Below are 16,202 nucleotides of genomic sequence, written 5' to 3'. Positions count from 1 at the left end.
TGAACTTAGGCTGGTGGAATCCGGCAGGGAGTGGTGTACTCTCGATCTCCAGAGACAATGGCGTGGCTGTAAGTCTCGCCAGCTCTTTGTCCACTGGCGCATGGGCCATCCCTCTGGGCGCTGGCATCGCCACTTCTTCGCTACAGTGAACTAGGGTGCTCAATCTCTGCCACGCCGGCACTCTCTGAGCCTCTCAATGGCGCGCCCTCTCCTCCAATACATCCCTCAGGTCTCTAGAACGGGTGGAGAAAGAGTATCGTGACGTCGGAGACGGGCGCGATGGACGGTATGTGCTGTCTCGAGTGAGGGATCTGCCCTCCCTTCGGTCGGAATCTCCAACCCCATAGTTCCTGGTGATGGAGAGAGAGTGGGTCCTCTCCTGGCGGCGACTACTAGAATGTGGGGACAGGGTGCGCTCATTGAGGTTGCCCTCTCCAACAACACCCTTTCCCTTAATCTGACGTCTCAGCATCTCCACCTCCGCCGCTATCTCGCGAATGAGGGCGTCTTGGTCTTTGAGTTTGTGCTCCAGGCCCTGCGCACGGGACTCCCCCCGCCGCCGACGACCCTCTGGACTCTTCGAGCGATCGGTACTCCTTCCGCGTTTGTCTCGCGCACCTCGCGAAGAAGTTTCTAGGTCCGCCATGACTGGAACATTCGGGGGGGGCCTTCTCTCCGTCGGACAGACTCTGGTGTGACGCCATCGATGACGGACAGTGGAGTTGCGTCGTTGTTGGCCATAGAGATGGTCGAAGAAGATTGAAAAACAAGGTTTGAGTATCAAAGATCTTCCCACAGACGGCGCCAATTGTACGGGGGCGAAATATCCTCTGCTTTCCGTACTCCTTGGACTTCAAGCTTCACGTGACGGCGTCTAACCTGGCAACACAGAGAACGGTGAGCTGCCCAGCGGTGGTGTGCCGGATAGACCCTCCGACGATCAAGTCAGATCACTTGAGGAAGAAACAGGCTATTCGAGAGAGAGAGGGTGTTTCTGATAACGCAAGTTGCTTACCTCTAACGTTCATCTTCCTCCCCCATTTCTAGGCTGGCCATGCAGCCTCAAGATTGTGCATGCACTACCTCTGCTGTCCTTCCCTGGACAGGTAGCAGTGCTCGCCTCTCACCACCTCACGCGTGTAAAGGCCTAGTCCTCCAACCAGTACACGCAGAACTACCCAACGGTATTGACGCGTGCTTGGAACAGATGTCCTTTCCCTCACGCCATTGGCCAGGTGGCTCACTTAACCGAAGTACCACGACCGGCCTCGCCCTTGTGGAGAGTTGCCACCACAAGCAGCACAACCGAGCTGTATCTCGCCGACCTATCCCTCGGGAAAAAAGCGAAAGTCTGATTCTCATGGCCGAGCTACTCTTGGTCGGTCCATCCTGGTTACCGGCCTCCCCCGTCCTACCTTCATTCTCGGTTTTACGAAGTCCGTCCACCTCGGCCAACCGGTTGGAGGCGTGCCAGTCCTCGCCCCGTAATCAATCTAGCCCGGGCTACTCTTAGATCGGTTGACACACGTCACCGTGTGCCCTGCCAAACGTCTGGTCACAGCTCGGTCAGACCTTAGATCGTGCCTGGTCGGCCAACCTCTTCGGTCGTGCAAAAAAGGCCGAAGGGCCGCGTCAGGAGAGAAAACAGCTCGGCGCCGTGCGGTTTGCCACGACTCGTGTTACCGTAGCTCGGCCGTACTAACCGGTGCAAATCTCCCCTCTCATGCCTCAACCCATCTCTCTTTACTTTATCCTTCCTCTTCCTTGATTCATAACTTTTAGCAATCGCACTTGTTCCTCAATCTATCTTTCATTCAATTCTTCACCTTACATTAGCAAGATTGTCTTTTCACCTTACACAATCATGTACAAATTTCCATAATGTAAAAACAATGCTTGAATAGTGCTAAAACCCAAAATGAAAAACTAATATCCCCTCCAACAGAAAACCAAGACACCAAACAAAACAGAATTCAAAACCATAATCCATGTCAAAATCAGACATTTAATATCATGTTATAAAAGATACCACTGTAGAAATTCACATCCATAACACTACAAATTATGAGACTTGATTGGATCCTAAAAACCAATTCGTTCAACGATGAATTGCCTTCCGCACCCTAAATAGATAGTGAATTTCCACCTTCAGAACCCACAAAAAAGAAAAATAAGGGAGGAAAAAAAAATGGCTATCAGACATGTTATTTATCGACAGTATTTAAGGTTGACGTTGACCAGTAAACAAAAATAGTGTGTTTTCTCATCTGAAATTGCGAATACATGTGATGTGAGGAATAAGATACGACACACAACCCTAATAAGATACGATGTAACAGAGCAGATCGTGAAAGCTTTCAGTGTGACCATAAAATGATAAGAGACAAAACTCACCGGGGCATCGTTGCTGGAGATAGCTAGATCGACGGATTTAATTAGCTCTTGTAATAGGGAAAGAGGTTGCAATAGCACTTACATCACGCAATTTGTTTCTTGGAAGCATGCGTAGGACAGCTTTGCGAATAACTTCTGTAGGATCCTTTGCCAGCTGATCTTTTAAACTTCTTTCCTTGCCAGTTGATCGCTTTCGCCACGTCAACAACCTGTTCCAGACTCCCAAATCTCCGATTTGGAACGATTCTCATTGACTCGTTAAAGTTCGAGTCAATGATGACGAGTTCAACTCGGGAACTCAGCCGAGTGGAAGTGAGTCAAAGTGACATTGCGACGATCATGTACTCATCGGGGACGATCGGAGAGGTTAAGGGAGTGATGCTGACTCATCGGAATCTGATAGTTGTTGTTGCGAGCTATTATGTGCAGCGGGTGAAGGAGAGGGATTCGGCGCCGGTGCTGTTGTAAACAATGCCATTTTTTCATGTGTATGGCTTTTTTAACAGTTTGAAGTCGGTGGCGGTGAGCGAGACGGTGGTGGTGATGGAGAGGTTTGATTTGAGGAAGATGATGAGGGCCGTGGAGGAGTTTAGGGTGACGAATGCTGTCACGGCTCTGCCGATGGTGGTGGCAATGATGAAGGAAGATGTGAATTTGAGGTCGTTGGAGGGTGTTAGGTGTGGTGGATCTCTGTTGGCAAAGGAGGTGATTGCTGCGTTTAAGGCCAAGTTTCCATTTGTGCGGTTATTGCAGGTCAGTTTCGAGTTCGTGCTTGTTTTGGATTTTGCTTGGTTGGGTTTTTTTTTTTTTTTTTTTAGAGTGAATTTTTAAAAAAAGTTTAAACTTTCAGACATGCGGATGAACTAAAAAATTCAAAATTAAGCAAAAAATTTTTACTCTTTTTATAAATAAATAAACAAAAAAACCTTTTTTTTTTTTAATTTTTTAGATTCAACTCCACAATACAGATTAGAAAAAAAAAATTGACATAATTTTGAAAAAAAAATTGCTAAAAACAACAAAATTCAAAGAAAGATGTAGCTTTTTTAAGTGTTCCCAAACACCCTTGTCAATTTCGGTCATAAATTTTTTTTTTTCCTAAATTATCTGGTGTCTAGGATTACTTACGTGTATGTCAACTAATTTCGAGATCCTGAGTAAATAATTCGACAAACCTCGTACTTTCAAGGTTTTGAATAACCATGATCATAGTTTGTTATACGTTTGAAAGTTAATAATCAAAATACTAGTAAAATTCTATTCATATACATAAATTTTTTACAAACATATTATAAAAATAAAATTGTCTATATCATTTTCAAAAACAATCTTATCTTTATATATGTTTTTTTAAAGAAAAAATGAGTAAAAATGTCCATTTCACTCGCATGTCAATAAGTTAGATTTGACAATTACCAATTAAAAGTAAATTTATATATCATTTTTCTTAAAATAATTAGATAGAATTTGTAATTGTTCCAAACAATGTGATCCGGCTTCATCCACGCCTGAAAGTGGAGAACTATGAAGTAATGACAAGAAGTTATGAATAGTGTACTAACTGATTTTGATGCAAAATGCAAAGGGTTATGGATTGACTGAATCAACTGGGACAGCGTTCCAAGCAGTGACTCCAGAGGAATGTGAACGTTGGGGCTCAGTGGGGAGGCTTCTAGGAAACTGTCAAGCCAAGATTGTTGACCCCCACACTGGAATTGCTTTGCCTCCATGCAACCGAGGGGAGCTTTGGATCAGAGGACCCATGGTTATGAAAGGTGACGACCCCACATTTGGGCCTAATTTAACATTTTCCGCCTTCTAATATTCCCTTATCAAATAAGATGAATCAAATAAAAGCTAAATCAAATATAAATCCTAATCCAAACGCAGCCTTACAGTCATTAAATTTGCCTTGAGATTTTTATATAATTCAATTCTTGGCTATATTTGGAAGCCATGAGTTGAAATATTAATAAACAAATACTATTGACATTATAATTGTAGCTTATGTTGGTAATAAGGAGGCAACATCCGCAACATTACTGGCAGATGGGTGGTCAAGAACGGGTGATCTTTGTTATATTGACAATGAAGGGTTTCTTTTTATTGTTGATAGGTTGAAGGAACTAATTAAATACAAGGGTTACCAAGAATATCTCTCTCTTAATTCATTTATTTATTTCAGTTGCTAATTAAAACTGGATACAAGTACATTTTTCAAGTGCTAAATTATTGTGCAGGTTCCTCCAGCTGAACTAGAACAACTGCTTCAATCCCACCCTGAGATAGTAGATGCTGCAGTTGTACCGTAAGCCTCGTATTACTTGTTCACGTATATCACGCCTTTTTAATTGGAAAATGAATATTTTTTTTACAATTTTATATTTCATATCAATCATCATAAAAAAATAATAAAATCTATCATTTTTCATCGTAAGTATTTATGTCACGTGATATAAAATAGTGACAAAAATTTGAGTGATATATAACATTTTTCTATTTTAGCAGGTGAGAGGGTGGTCATTTAAATCCCCTTAGGAAGAAAAAAAAAAATTTGCGCTGAGCTTAATAGGAAACAAAATGATTGATCTTTGAAATTTGCAGTGAGCTTCAAAATGGGTCTCCACTTTTGATAGTTTAGTCAAGACAATCTCAAGTGTTTTGACATGAGTGTTGAGTCTCTACACTTGTCATTACCTGTTTGAAATAAGAATATAAAGCCATTGCAGAATTCAAAACAATACAAAGGACTTGTTTGTTGCTGTTTTTGCATAGTTTCTAACTTTTGGAAGTTGAATCATAAAATTCTACACAGATACCCTGATGAAGAAGTTGGTCAAGTACCCATGGCTTTTGTGGTAAGGCATCCCCAAAGCAACCTCAATGAAGCACAGGTCATGGATTTTGTTGCTAAGCAGGTGCCTCTCTCTCTCTCTCTCTCTCTTCCATATTTGTTCTATGAGCAATGTTTTATATACAAACAAAAAAATATATATTAAAAAAAAAACTTGTACAAAATGATATGATGCCACAGTGAGCTTACTACTTTAAACTTATTAATTATAAAAATACTAGAGTCATATCATTCTAGTGATAAATTCCAATAAAAAAATATATATATTTCTTTTTCCACTTTTTAACATCAGCAATAAGTGATTATCGAATACAGACTTTTAAAATTAAGAGAATCAAACTTTTCATGAAATTCAAACTTATAACTTACGTTTCATGAAGCACACTTGTCACGATTCAATAAACCACTTGACTAACCCCTTATGCATGATTTTATCAGCTACTGATTCACAAAGCCAAAGATTGATCTTAAAATGTATGCATATTTGGTTCAACCTTTGACTAATCCGATTGATAAATTGTCAAAATGGCATACATTAGGTCTGATACTCTTTTCTTCATAATAATTGCAGGTTGCACCCTACAAGAAAATTAGGCGTGTAGCATTTGTTAATTCAATACCCAAAAGCCCAGCTGGAAAAATACTGAGAAAAGAGCTGAGAAAAATTACTATCCCGCCGACTTTTTCTAAGCTGTGATCTTCAACTTTTGTTTGTGTTTGTATTTTTTTTTTAAAAACATTTTAAATCTAAAATGTACACAAAATATTTAGATCATTGACTCGATAAATAATACTTGATGCATGCAAGTACATCATGTTACGCATGTATGTAGCCGATCTCTTTTTGATTGATATATAAACAAAATGGCAAATTATAGAAATGGTCCTTATAGTTTACCCGTGGTTTCATTTTGGTTTCTGTACTTTTGAATGTATCAATTTTGCCCCTGCAATTTTGTTTTTGGCTTGAAATGGTCCAATAATTAATAGTCGTTAGATTTTTTGACAGAAATTTCACACGTGCAAGGCATGCACGGGACTTGCACAGCCTCTATGTTTCATTATGTTTATCAGTGAACAATTTTGAGTTTCTTGACTATTTTTGCAACAATTCAATTTGTTCTCTAATATCATCACTCAAATTTAACTCATTTAATAGATGTTTTATTTAATTTCATTATTTAATTATTTTTTTTATTGATATTTTATTTATTTAATTCTTAAAAATAAATTTATTTAATTGTTTAAAAAATAAAATAAAATAAATTTTTATTTAATCTAGCTAAAAATAATTAAAATATTAAAAGTATGTTTAATATTGCTATTATTTAGTAAACAATTAAAAAATAGTAAAATAGTTTTTTTGCACATTTATCCTTATCCAGTTCTTCCGACCAAATATTAGATTTACTAAAAATAGTCATTTCTAGACATCTAATCCCATGAGAAAACAAACACGGGATGCACATCTAATCCAACCAAATAATCCGGAGGATTCACAGTCCCAAGATTCAAGATTCTAATCCCCTCTTTTCTAATTGTTTACTAAGTAATAGCATAACGGTAAAATAGACATTTCTCACATTGGTCCCATAGGATATCAATCCTTTGGAAATAATCCCACCCCCCCCTAAGATTGTTTAGTCCCTCATATGAGGGATATGGAGTCAGGCCGGATTCCATATCCTCCATATCCGGCGGATGAAATTATTAATAAAAAATAATTTATTATTAAAATAGGCATTTGTAAATATATTAATAAAAAATATAAACATTTATAAATTATATTTTTAGTGTTGTTAATTTAAAATTATATATTAATAAAAAAAACATAAATTATAAATTTAATTTAATTAAAAATAATAAATTAAAAATTATGACTTTATAAATTAAAATTAAATTTATAATTTATATTTCTTATTGTTTATCCATCGTTTGATTCAAATTGTTGTTCAATTAAATTATTTTTAAATTATTAATTTAGTTCATTGTTTGCTTTAATAAATTATTTTTTATTAATAATTTAGTCCATTGAACATGCAGTTCGGTCGAACTCCATATCTCTTATGTGAGGGACTAAACAATTCTGGGAAGGGTGAGATTATTTCTATGGGATTGATATCCTATGGGACTAATGTGTGAACTATCTATTTTACCTTTATGCTATTACTTAGCAAACAATTAGAAAAGAGGGGATTAGAATCTATTAGACTCGAATCCTAGGACTCTGAATCCCCGGGACTATTTGGTTGGATTAGATGTGTATCCCGTGTTTGTTTTCTCATAGGATTAGATGTTTGGAAAGGACTATTTCTAGTGAATCTAATATTTGGTTGAACGGACTGGATAATGATAAATGTGCAAAAAACTATTTTACAAATTTTCAATTATTAACTAAGTAATAGCAATATTAAACATATCTTTAGTTAGATTAAATAAAAATTTATTTTATTTTATTTTTTACACAATTAAATAAATTTATTTTTAAAAATAAAATAAATAAAATATCAATAAAAAATATATATTATTTTTTAATTAAAAATTTAAATAAATTTATTTTAAAAAATAATAATAATTAAATAATGAAATTAGATAAAACACCTATTAAATGAGTTAAATTAGAGTGACGATATTAGAGAACAAATTAAATTGTTGCAAAAATAGTCAAGAAAGTCAAAATTGTTCATTAATAAACATAATGAAATATAGAGACTGTGCAAGTCTTGTGCGTGTTTTGCACGCGTGAAATTTCCGTCCAAAAGTCTAACGACTGTTAACTATTGGATCATTTTGAGCCAAAAATTAAACTACAATGGCAAAATTAATACATTTAGAATTGCAGGTACCAAAATGAAACCACGGATAAATTATAGGGACCATTTCTGTAATTTGCCCTCAACAAAAAATTTATATAAAATTTATCACAAAGGTAATGTGACAATAATATTTTGAAAAATAAAAGTCATTTTAATGAATTTTTTATTTTAAAATAAGACAACCTAAGGAAGCCACATCGCTAAATTGAAATAGAAGCGTGTGTAAATTTTCTATTTCTTTAGCAGTACTCTTTTGATAATAATAATAATAAATAAATAAATATCTCAAATTCAATCTCTTTTTAAATTTCATGAGATTATAATAAATAATTTTTGTTAAAAATTTGATTCGTTCTTAGTTTGATAAAAAGTCGACAAAATGAGGCACGGCCAATTTTTTTTTATTATTAAATTTGAATTTAATGAAATAATTGGATATGCTATAGCATAACCAATCAAGTATCAAAAGCAGAGAAACTATATACATCCTATCACAAAAATATATAAATTTATATAAAATTTCATAATATTAATCAAAAACTTTATAACATTGTCATAAATTAGCGTAACAAAATGTTTAAAAATTTATGATTTGATTATATCAATTTATGACGAAATTATACATATTATGATAGAGGGCATATAACATGCACACCATAATATTTCCCTTGTAATTCGTTAAAATTTACAATAATCCTCTATTCTCAAATAATCATGTCTTCTATCCCAATTCACTTACAACCATTGGATCATATGAAAATTTTAAAATATCCCAATTCACTTACAACCATTGGATCATATGAAAATTTTAAAATGTAAAAATCTCAAAACATATCGACTGATTGTGCCCTGAGTGGGATGGTTATAGGCCTTTGGCCCACTTATCTGCAAGCCCGTAATTCGTTATCACACACCAAACTTCATCGAAGCAGATCTCGAGAGAGAGAGGGTTGATCGGAGATTCAAAAATGGCGAACTATCACTTCGTGTACAAGGACGTGGAAGGATCTTCGACTCAATGGGACGATATTCAGAGAAAATTGGGAAACCTCCCTCCGAAGCACCATGCATTCAAGCCCCCATCTTTCACGCCCGCCGAGGACGAAGACTCTAAACACAAAGACAAAGCCTGGATCGATGATAGGACTGAAGAACAACTCGAAGATCTTGAGGACGATCCCGATCTCGACGACGATCGCTTCCTTCAGGAGTACAGGTATCATTTTCCGTCTTCTGATTCTCCTAATTATGCGCTTGGTTCCTAAGAATACGAAGGAAACCCAATTAAAAAACCCAGTTGTTTTCACTCATACAGTTTATTGGCTCAGTTAAATTGAGTTTCTTTTTGAGTTTCTTAAACTTGATAGGGCAAAGGGTTGGAGTTTTACACTGTGTTTGGATTGAGTGATTTGGAGAGAAAAGAAAAGAAATAGAGAGAAATGTATTTCTCTTCCTTATTTGGTTATCTTAAGTGGAGAGAAATGGGAAGAAATAGAGAGAAATGGAGAGAAACTCATTTCTCTCTTAACCCTTATTTTCAATCTTCCCAAAAGTGGAGAGATTGAGAGAGAAAAGAAATCACAAATGTTTATATTTTTATAATACCAATTTTACCCCTATAAAAATAAAATGATTGAAAATATAAAAAGGTTATTTTGGTAATATAACATAAAATAATTTCTTTTCTTTTCTCTTAATGAAATCTAATCAAACAAGAAGGAGAGAAATCACAATCATTTCTTTTCTTTTATTTCTTACTTATCCAAACAAAAAGGAGAGAAATTACAATCATTTCTTTTCTTTTCTTTTCTCTTATTACTTAAGTAATCATTTCTTTTCTTTTCAATCCTAAGTTACCAAACATAGCGTTAATGTATTGTTACTCAAACTGTTTACCAAGTTTTCATTTCAGATCCATTAGTTTTGTTCATGTGATGTTGTTCAGCTTCTTGTATACTTTCTGCTTGGATTGTCACAGTGACACTGAACCCTAGTAGCGTGCTGTGTACAAGCAAGGCATTGCATCTTTCAAATTAAGTCCTAAGTTGTACATGTTTATAGTCTTTGTTTTTTTCAGGTAGGGAAAAAATGATCTAGCTCAAGATTTTTTTTCCTCCAATTTTCCATTTTTCTTTCTTTTTGCTTTACAAATTCAAGATTTGAACATGGCACAAAAATAAGAAGATAGCATGTTAGAGAGAGAAAACCTTCTTGGCAATACTTTTTTCTCAATTCATGTCAATTTTTATTTTCAGAAAAATCACCATTTTAAGGTATAGATATTTCATAATCTTCTAATAATTTGATGGCAATGAAAAGTTCTCCCCTTCAAATTATTTAAAATTTGATCATACTATGTCAAAAGTTGAAAGCAATGTAAACTAACTTAGGACATAGCTATCTACATTCATGGCATCATGGCAACTCGGCCCAATTTGACTCGCTACAAAGGCAGAAGATTAAAAACCAAGCAAAATCTAGATAACATGAGAAAAATTCCAAGGCCAGGCTAGACTGACTTCCATGGCAATGTAACCCTTCTGAGTTAAAGGATAGATAAGCAAGCTTCAACTCTCAAATCTATACTCTTCATGCATTTATTTCTAATGTATCCTCTTCCTTCTTTTTGCCTTTTCTAGTGTCTGCACCACCCTGTTTTTGTAGCTCAGCCTTCTTCTGTGCTCGAATCATGGCTCGTCTCGCACGTGGATGCATTTCCCGTACTTGTCGAGGAGGCATCACATATGGTTCAATAGGCCTATCACCGAATGGGTGCTCATTGCCAGCAAATATTCTCAGCTTTCGATCTCTATCCTGCATAATGATATAAGAACTTCCAATTAGGTCTGTTTCAGTAGCCTCCTCCCCTTGACATTCAACAAATCTTAATTTGCAGTAACCAATTGCAAAGTACCTTCACTATGCTTCACTACATATTCAGCATCCTCCCAAGATCACTAAAGTTTTAGTGTAGTCTACTATAGTGTGAACATTTTTTCTATACTGAGTTGGAAATGCATGAGATCATAATTCCTCTTATAACGCTTTTAGAAGTGAATAAAACAACAATAAATAAACAGACAAAATATGTTCTTTTTTGGCATCAAACCAATCATCACATCAAAGTGCCGCTAGTTATATACTAATTCAAATGTGTCACACATTTCAGGTTTGCCATACAGAATATTAATAGTAAATCACAAATTATCATTTTCCTTTTTCTTTTATTTTGGGGTTTTTAATTGCCTTTCATTATAAATTATGAACACATGATGCTATTCTATAAAGGCAGCTTGAGAGATCAAGAAAGTAACAAAACAAAATCCAATTAGTTGAAAGAAAAACTAGATCCGAAATTTCAAATGGATTTAATTAGCTCTTGTAACAGGGAAAGAGGTTGCAATAGCACTTACATCACGCAATTTGTTTCTTGGAAGCATGCGTAGGACAGCTTTGCGAATAACTTCTGTAGGATCCTTTGCCAGCTGATCTTTTAAACTTCTTTCCTTGAGGTGGCCAATGTACCTATGAGCCAAAATAGTTCATTTTTAAGATAGAAATTCTACACAAAAAATACATAAAGTTGGGACATTTGGTTAACTGCATAAATGATGTCATACTATGACAGTCATCTACTAATGTTTTTTCAGCATTTGACTAGTCCGTGTTTTAAATCAATCTATATATTAGAACTTGCTAAGAGAAAGTCATAGCAGATTTCCACAGCACCAAAATACAGTCTTATGATTCTTAACACATTTTTATTATAAATTTGAATGGGGTAAGAAAACCAAACAGAAATATTTCATTTTCATGCAATAAGAAGTCAGCACTAGAAAATTGGTTACTTGCCTAGTATGCCAGCGATAAAACTTGTCCGTAAGTTTCCTTCCTATGACACAAATATCCTTCGCATTGAGCACAATGCACATATCCCCATCATCACGATTAGGTGCGTATGTTGGTTTATCCTTGCCATGAATCACAGTAGATATTTGAGATGCTAACCTCCCAAGGACCTATATGACAAGTGACATTTATTATTTAATCACGACTTAAAAGAAAATAAAGTTGGTAGCAAACATTTGTGCGTTCCACATAGATGGGACAGTTTGTATCACATATTTCCATCACCAAGTTTTTTGTCAAAACACTTGAATGATTCAACCCATCCTTCAAAATCTTTCCCTTGTAATTCGTTAAAATCTACAACAATTCTCTATTCTCAAATAATCATGTCTTCTATCCCAATTCACTTACAACCATTGGATCATATGAAAATTTTAAAATGTAAAAATCTCAAGACATATCGAGTGATTGTGAATGAATTGAAATAGGGAATAGAATTATTTGAGCACAGAGGATCCTTGCACCGTTAAAACACTATGCCCTGAGTGGGATGGTTATGAACCAAGAACTGGTCGTAAACGGGGACGAATAATTGTGGGCCTATAGCCCACTTATCAGGATCGTAAACGGATCGAATAATTATAGGCCTTTGGCCCACTTATCTGCAAGCCCGTAATTCGTTATCACACACCGAACTTCATCGAAGCAGATCTCGAGAGAGAGAGGGTTGATTGGAGATTCAAAAATGGCGAACTATCACTTCGTGTACAAGGACGTGGAAGGAGCTTCGACTCAATGGGACGATATTCAGAGAAAATTGGGAAACCTCCCTCCGAAGCCCCCTGCATTCAAGTCCCCATCTTTCACGCCCGCCGAGGACGAAGACTCTAAACACAAAGACAAAGCCTGGATCGATGATAGGACCGAAGAACAACTTGAAGATCTCGAGGACGATCCCGATCTCGACGACGATCGCTTCCTTCAAGAGTACAGGTATCATTTTCCGTCTTCAGATTCTCCTAATTATGCGCTTGGTTCCCAAGAATCCGAAGGAAACCCAATTAAAAAACCCAGCTGTTTTCACTCATACAGTTTAGTGGCTCAGTTAAATTTTCTTTTTGCTGCAATATGTATATTTGTTTTATACTTGCAATACTTGGCTAATGTATATTTGTTTTATACTTGCAATATGCAGATTGACTAAGGAGCATATGCAGGTGAGTTCAATATTGCTTTGTCCTTTTATTTATCAAAAATATATATATTGCTTTGTCCTTTTTATTCATTTTCTCTGCAATTGCTATTAGCATCAAGCCACTTTTTTGCTAGGCTGTGTGCAAGGTGGTGACCAAATCTTCTGAAGATGTCAAGCAGAGTATAAGAAGTGCTCGCCAGAAGGTATAGCTGCAAAAAAAAAAAGTTCTTTTTCTCCATTTGAACTATTTTCTGTTGCAAAGTGTTATTGTTCCTTGGGTAGAAAACCAAATAAGAGGAGAAGATTACAAAGAATGAAACCACTAAAGGCATTTTTTGCTTTTGGATGTCACAGATTATTGACATGCTCTGAGTGCCATTTTGGTTAATATGGTGGCTTAGTGGAAGAATCATGATTTCTCATGCACATTTGGTGATTTATCAATATATTTGGCTTAGTTTTACTGGAAAACTAGTGCATATTGCTGGTCTTAATTTGGAGCAGATATTTGTTTTTAATCTCTGTTATTTTTTATGATTAACATGAACACCCTATCAACAAACTAAACTGCTAAAAACTTTTACAAGCGCATACTACACACAGAAGAAGCTGCAACAATGGTTACAAATTTTATGTTATTTGCTTTATGAAATACTGTAGCATTGTTTAATAGTCTAGGCAAACTCCTTTTCCTTGTACAGGCATTGGATACGATGAAGAAAGCAGGTTCAAGTTTCCCAAAAGATGATGCCAAAAGATTGGAGAAAGAAGTGAGTTAAATAGTGGATAACTACTGAAGAAACACTTGACGGTTTTTTAAGGATTGTGCTCATACCTGATGCTTGTTCATTTCCCTAGGTTGATGAATTGACTAAGAAGTTTATCAAGTCGGCAGAGGATATGTGCAAGGCGAAGGAAAAGGAGATTGCTGCAGGCTGAGTGGTGGCTTGTCGGTATTCCAAATATCTCCGTTAGTACCGGTTTGTCTTCATTTTGAAGGCTTTTACACCTCGAGTTCCATAGTTGAGAATTTTTAAGTTCTCATCGTTGTTTGTAGACCTTAGAATAATGTAGTTAAACAATTTTAGGGATTAGAAACCACCATGAGCAAGGCAAGTCTATGTTCTGAGAATGACAAGAAGATTTAATGTGGGAAAAAGAACCGTCACAATTCCATCTTGACAATAGCTTTGACATGATAATGGGAATTCAGGGCCTCCTTATTCCGAGGTAACAATTGGAAGTGTATTCATTGCGTGTCTTGTGATGTTTGAAACTGAAAATGATAAATGGTTCAACCCTTTTGGTAAAGAACCAAATGTCATTAAACTAGGGGGAAAGAAATGATCTAGTTTGAATTCTACCCATTTCATTAAATCATATTGGGAGGCCTCATTATGACTAGCGGGACAATATCTTGGGTAAAAAGCATATCTCAAGTTTAGTTATTGATTTTGAGCAGACGTCAATTTTGCATCATTATTAGTTCTTGGATCAATTGTTTGTGTTCCAATTCTATTTTTCTTTGTTTATTTGCACGAACCCAAGTCCAACTCAAATTCATGTAGTTGATCTTGAGCAGTCAAGCTTTGGACAAGTCGGTTTCGATTAAAATTTGAACTTGGGCAGATCTCTCTGTTTTTTGGGGCTGGACTTGGAACAATTTGTTCCAGATTGCAGCCCTAACTAAAATTTCGGGTTTGCTGAAAAGCAACAATGGCACAGGGATAGCAACAACAACATTATCAAGTGAAGATGCTCGTACATTTCTTATTCTGGGCCTTTATCATTGCAATTTGCATGCATGAAAGCTCAAAATGAGCCTGGGTGGATAGGCAGAGTCGTCCTAACTCAGAGAGGCATGGTGTCCCATAAATTCTTTCGATTACTTTTATGGCCCTGGTTGGTACAACTTTTAATAATCAAAAATAGAAATTAGAATAACTTCTCCCTCTATTTTCTCATAATTATTGTTTTAAACTTATTTAAATTATTTTTATCTCATCTCAGCAAAAAGACGTACTAAATATTTCGGCACAAATTTTTAAAATAAAAAAAAAAAGTTATAAGCGTGTCTGTAAGTTTACACCGAACAAGAATAATCTTTCGTAGTTCAAAATTTTTTTTTTTTCCTTTCTTTTTTTCCCTCTTATATATGGATGAAGAGAGAGAAGAGAGAAGAAGAGAAACAGAAAGAGACAAAAGAAAGGAGGAGAGAAGAGGGAGGGGAAAGAGAGAGCACTCGTCTCTCCTTTGTCGATTGGCTCGATCGCTGCCGCCATCATCAAATCACAATCGTCAATCATCACTTCCAACCTCTGATTCTTCTCCACCGCCCGACCACAACTAATCTGGTCGAATGCAGATCTGGTTTCTCTTCTCCCTTCCTCCGTCTGTTTCAGGATATAAGAGGAGGGGGCAATTGTCCAAAATTTGTGTATGATAATAATGTGTTGTTGATGATGATGATGATGATGCCGGCCGGAAGAAAAAAAAAAATTGAGCTTGATTTCAGTTTGGTGATTGTGAAGAGAGGGTGAGGAGAAACAGATGAAAAAAAAAAAAAAAAAATTCCAAAACGACGTCATTTTGGATTCGAGTTATTTCGGGCCAAGCGTTTTTCGAGCTGCGTACACCAAACAATCCCTATGACTAAACCAAGAGACCAGCCTAGGCCAGTAGGAAAATCATAAGATTGTGTTTGGATCTCTTATAAGCAGAGCATCCTTATTAAGCTCACTAAACCATCTCCTTAGCTATTTCATAGCCCAGATCAATCAAAAGAGCACTTCATTAAACACGTCAATTGGTTAGTTATTTTGGTAAAACTCAAAACCATTGCTACAAGTCGCTAACACCAAACAACTCCACAAATAATTTTAAATTATAAAATATTTAATAATGTTAAAATTATTATATTTTATGTCTCAATCACTTTTTTTTTTTTCAATAAATAGAAAAATGTTATTTATCATCAATTTTATTTCACTTCCTAAATGTGTTGATGCAACAAAAATTATATATATATATATATATAAGACTCACCAAATTTAATAATAAATAGTGAAATATATCAACATAATAGTGCGTAGAA

General features: G+C 35.7%; 1 protein-coding gene, 1 long non-coding RNA gene and 1 pseudogene across 4 annotated transcripts; 2 read left to right on the top strand and 1 right to left on the bottom strand.

Moving 5' to 3' along the window:
• Positions 1 to 57: 57 nt before the first annotated feature.
• On the top strand, positions 58 to 5,945 carry LOC114309898 (4-coumarate--CoA ligase-like 9; annotated as a pseudogene).
• A 2,985-nt stretch (positions 5,946 to 8,930) lies between these two features.
• On the top strand, positions 8,931 to 14,356 carry LOC114284468 (uncharacterized). Of its 3 annotated transcripts, XM_082874037.1 has the most exons (6): positions 9,143 to 9,280; positions 12,623 to 12,906; positions 13,109 to 13,130; positions 13,243 to 13,311; positions 13,810 to 13,878; positions 13,967 to 14,356. In XM_082874037.1, exons 2-6 carry the CDS (start codon positions 12,659 to 12,661, stop codon positions 14,045 to 14,047), a joined length of 489 nt encoding a protein of 162 aa, XP_082730163.1. In that variant the 5' UTR covers positions 9,143 to 9,280; positions 12,623 to 12,658; the 3' UTR covers positions 14,048 to 14,356. The 3 variants fall into 3 exon arrangements, with proteins under 3 accessions (XP_082730165.1, XP_082730163.1, XP_082730164.1); XM_082874039.1 differs by lacking the exon at positions 12,623 to 12,906 and having other exon boundaries at positions 8,931 to 9,280; positions 13,255 to 13,311; XM_082874038.1 differs by lacking the exon at positions 9,143 to 9,280 and having other exon boundaries at positions 11,511 to 12,906; positions 13,255 to 13,311.
• On the bottom strand, positions 10,375 to 11,605 carry LOC114309864 (uncharacterized). The gene is made up of 2 exons (XR_014332490.1): positions 11,478 to 11,605; positions 10,375 to 10,878 (listed from the first exon to the last, which is right to left on the bottom strand). It is a non-coding gene; the product is annotated as an uncharacterized LOC114309864 (long non-coding RNA).
• Positions 14,357 to 16,202: the final 1,846 nt, after the last annotated feature.

The sequence above is a fragment of the Camellia sinensis genome, chromosome 6 (assembly GCF_055761805.1).
Source record: "Camellia sinensis isolate YWXY chromosome 6, ASM5576180v1, whole genome shotgun sequence".
NCBI lineage: Eukaryota > Viridiplantae > Streptophyta > Magnoliopsida > Ericales > Theaceae > Camellia > Camellia sinensis.
Note: the sequence above shows the minus strand (reverse complement) of the source record. Positions and strands in the feature narration are given on the sequence as shown.

Excerpts from the sequence above, each read along its gene's own strand:
- LOC114284468 (XM_082874037.1), top strand. The coding sequence starts at position 12,659 with ATGGCGAACTATCACTTCGTGTACAAGGACGTGGAAGGAGCTTCGACT. Across the intron at positions 12,907-13,108 it reads CGCTTCCTTCAAGAGTACAG|ATTGACTAAGGAGCATATGC; the intron begins GTATCATTTTCC and ends TGCAATATGCAG. Across the intron at positions 13,312-13,809 it reads TAAGAAGTGCTCGCCAGAAG|GCATTGGATACGATGAAGAA; the intron begins GTATAGCTGCAA and ends TTCCTTGTACAG.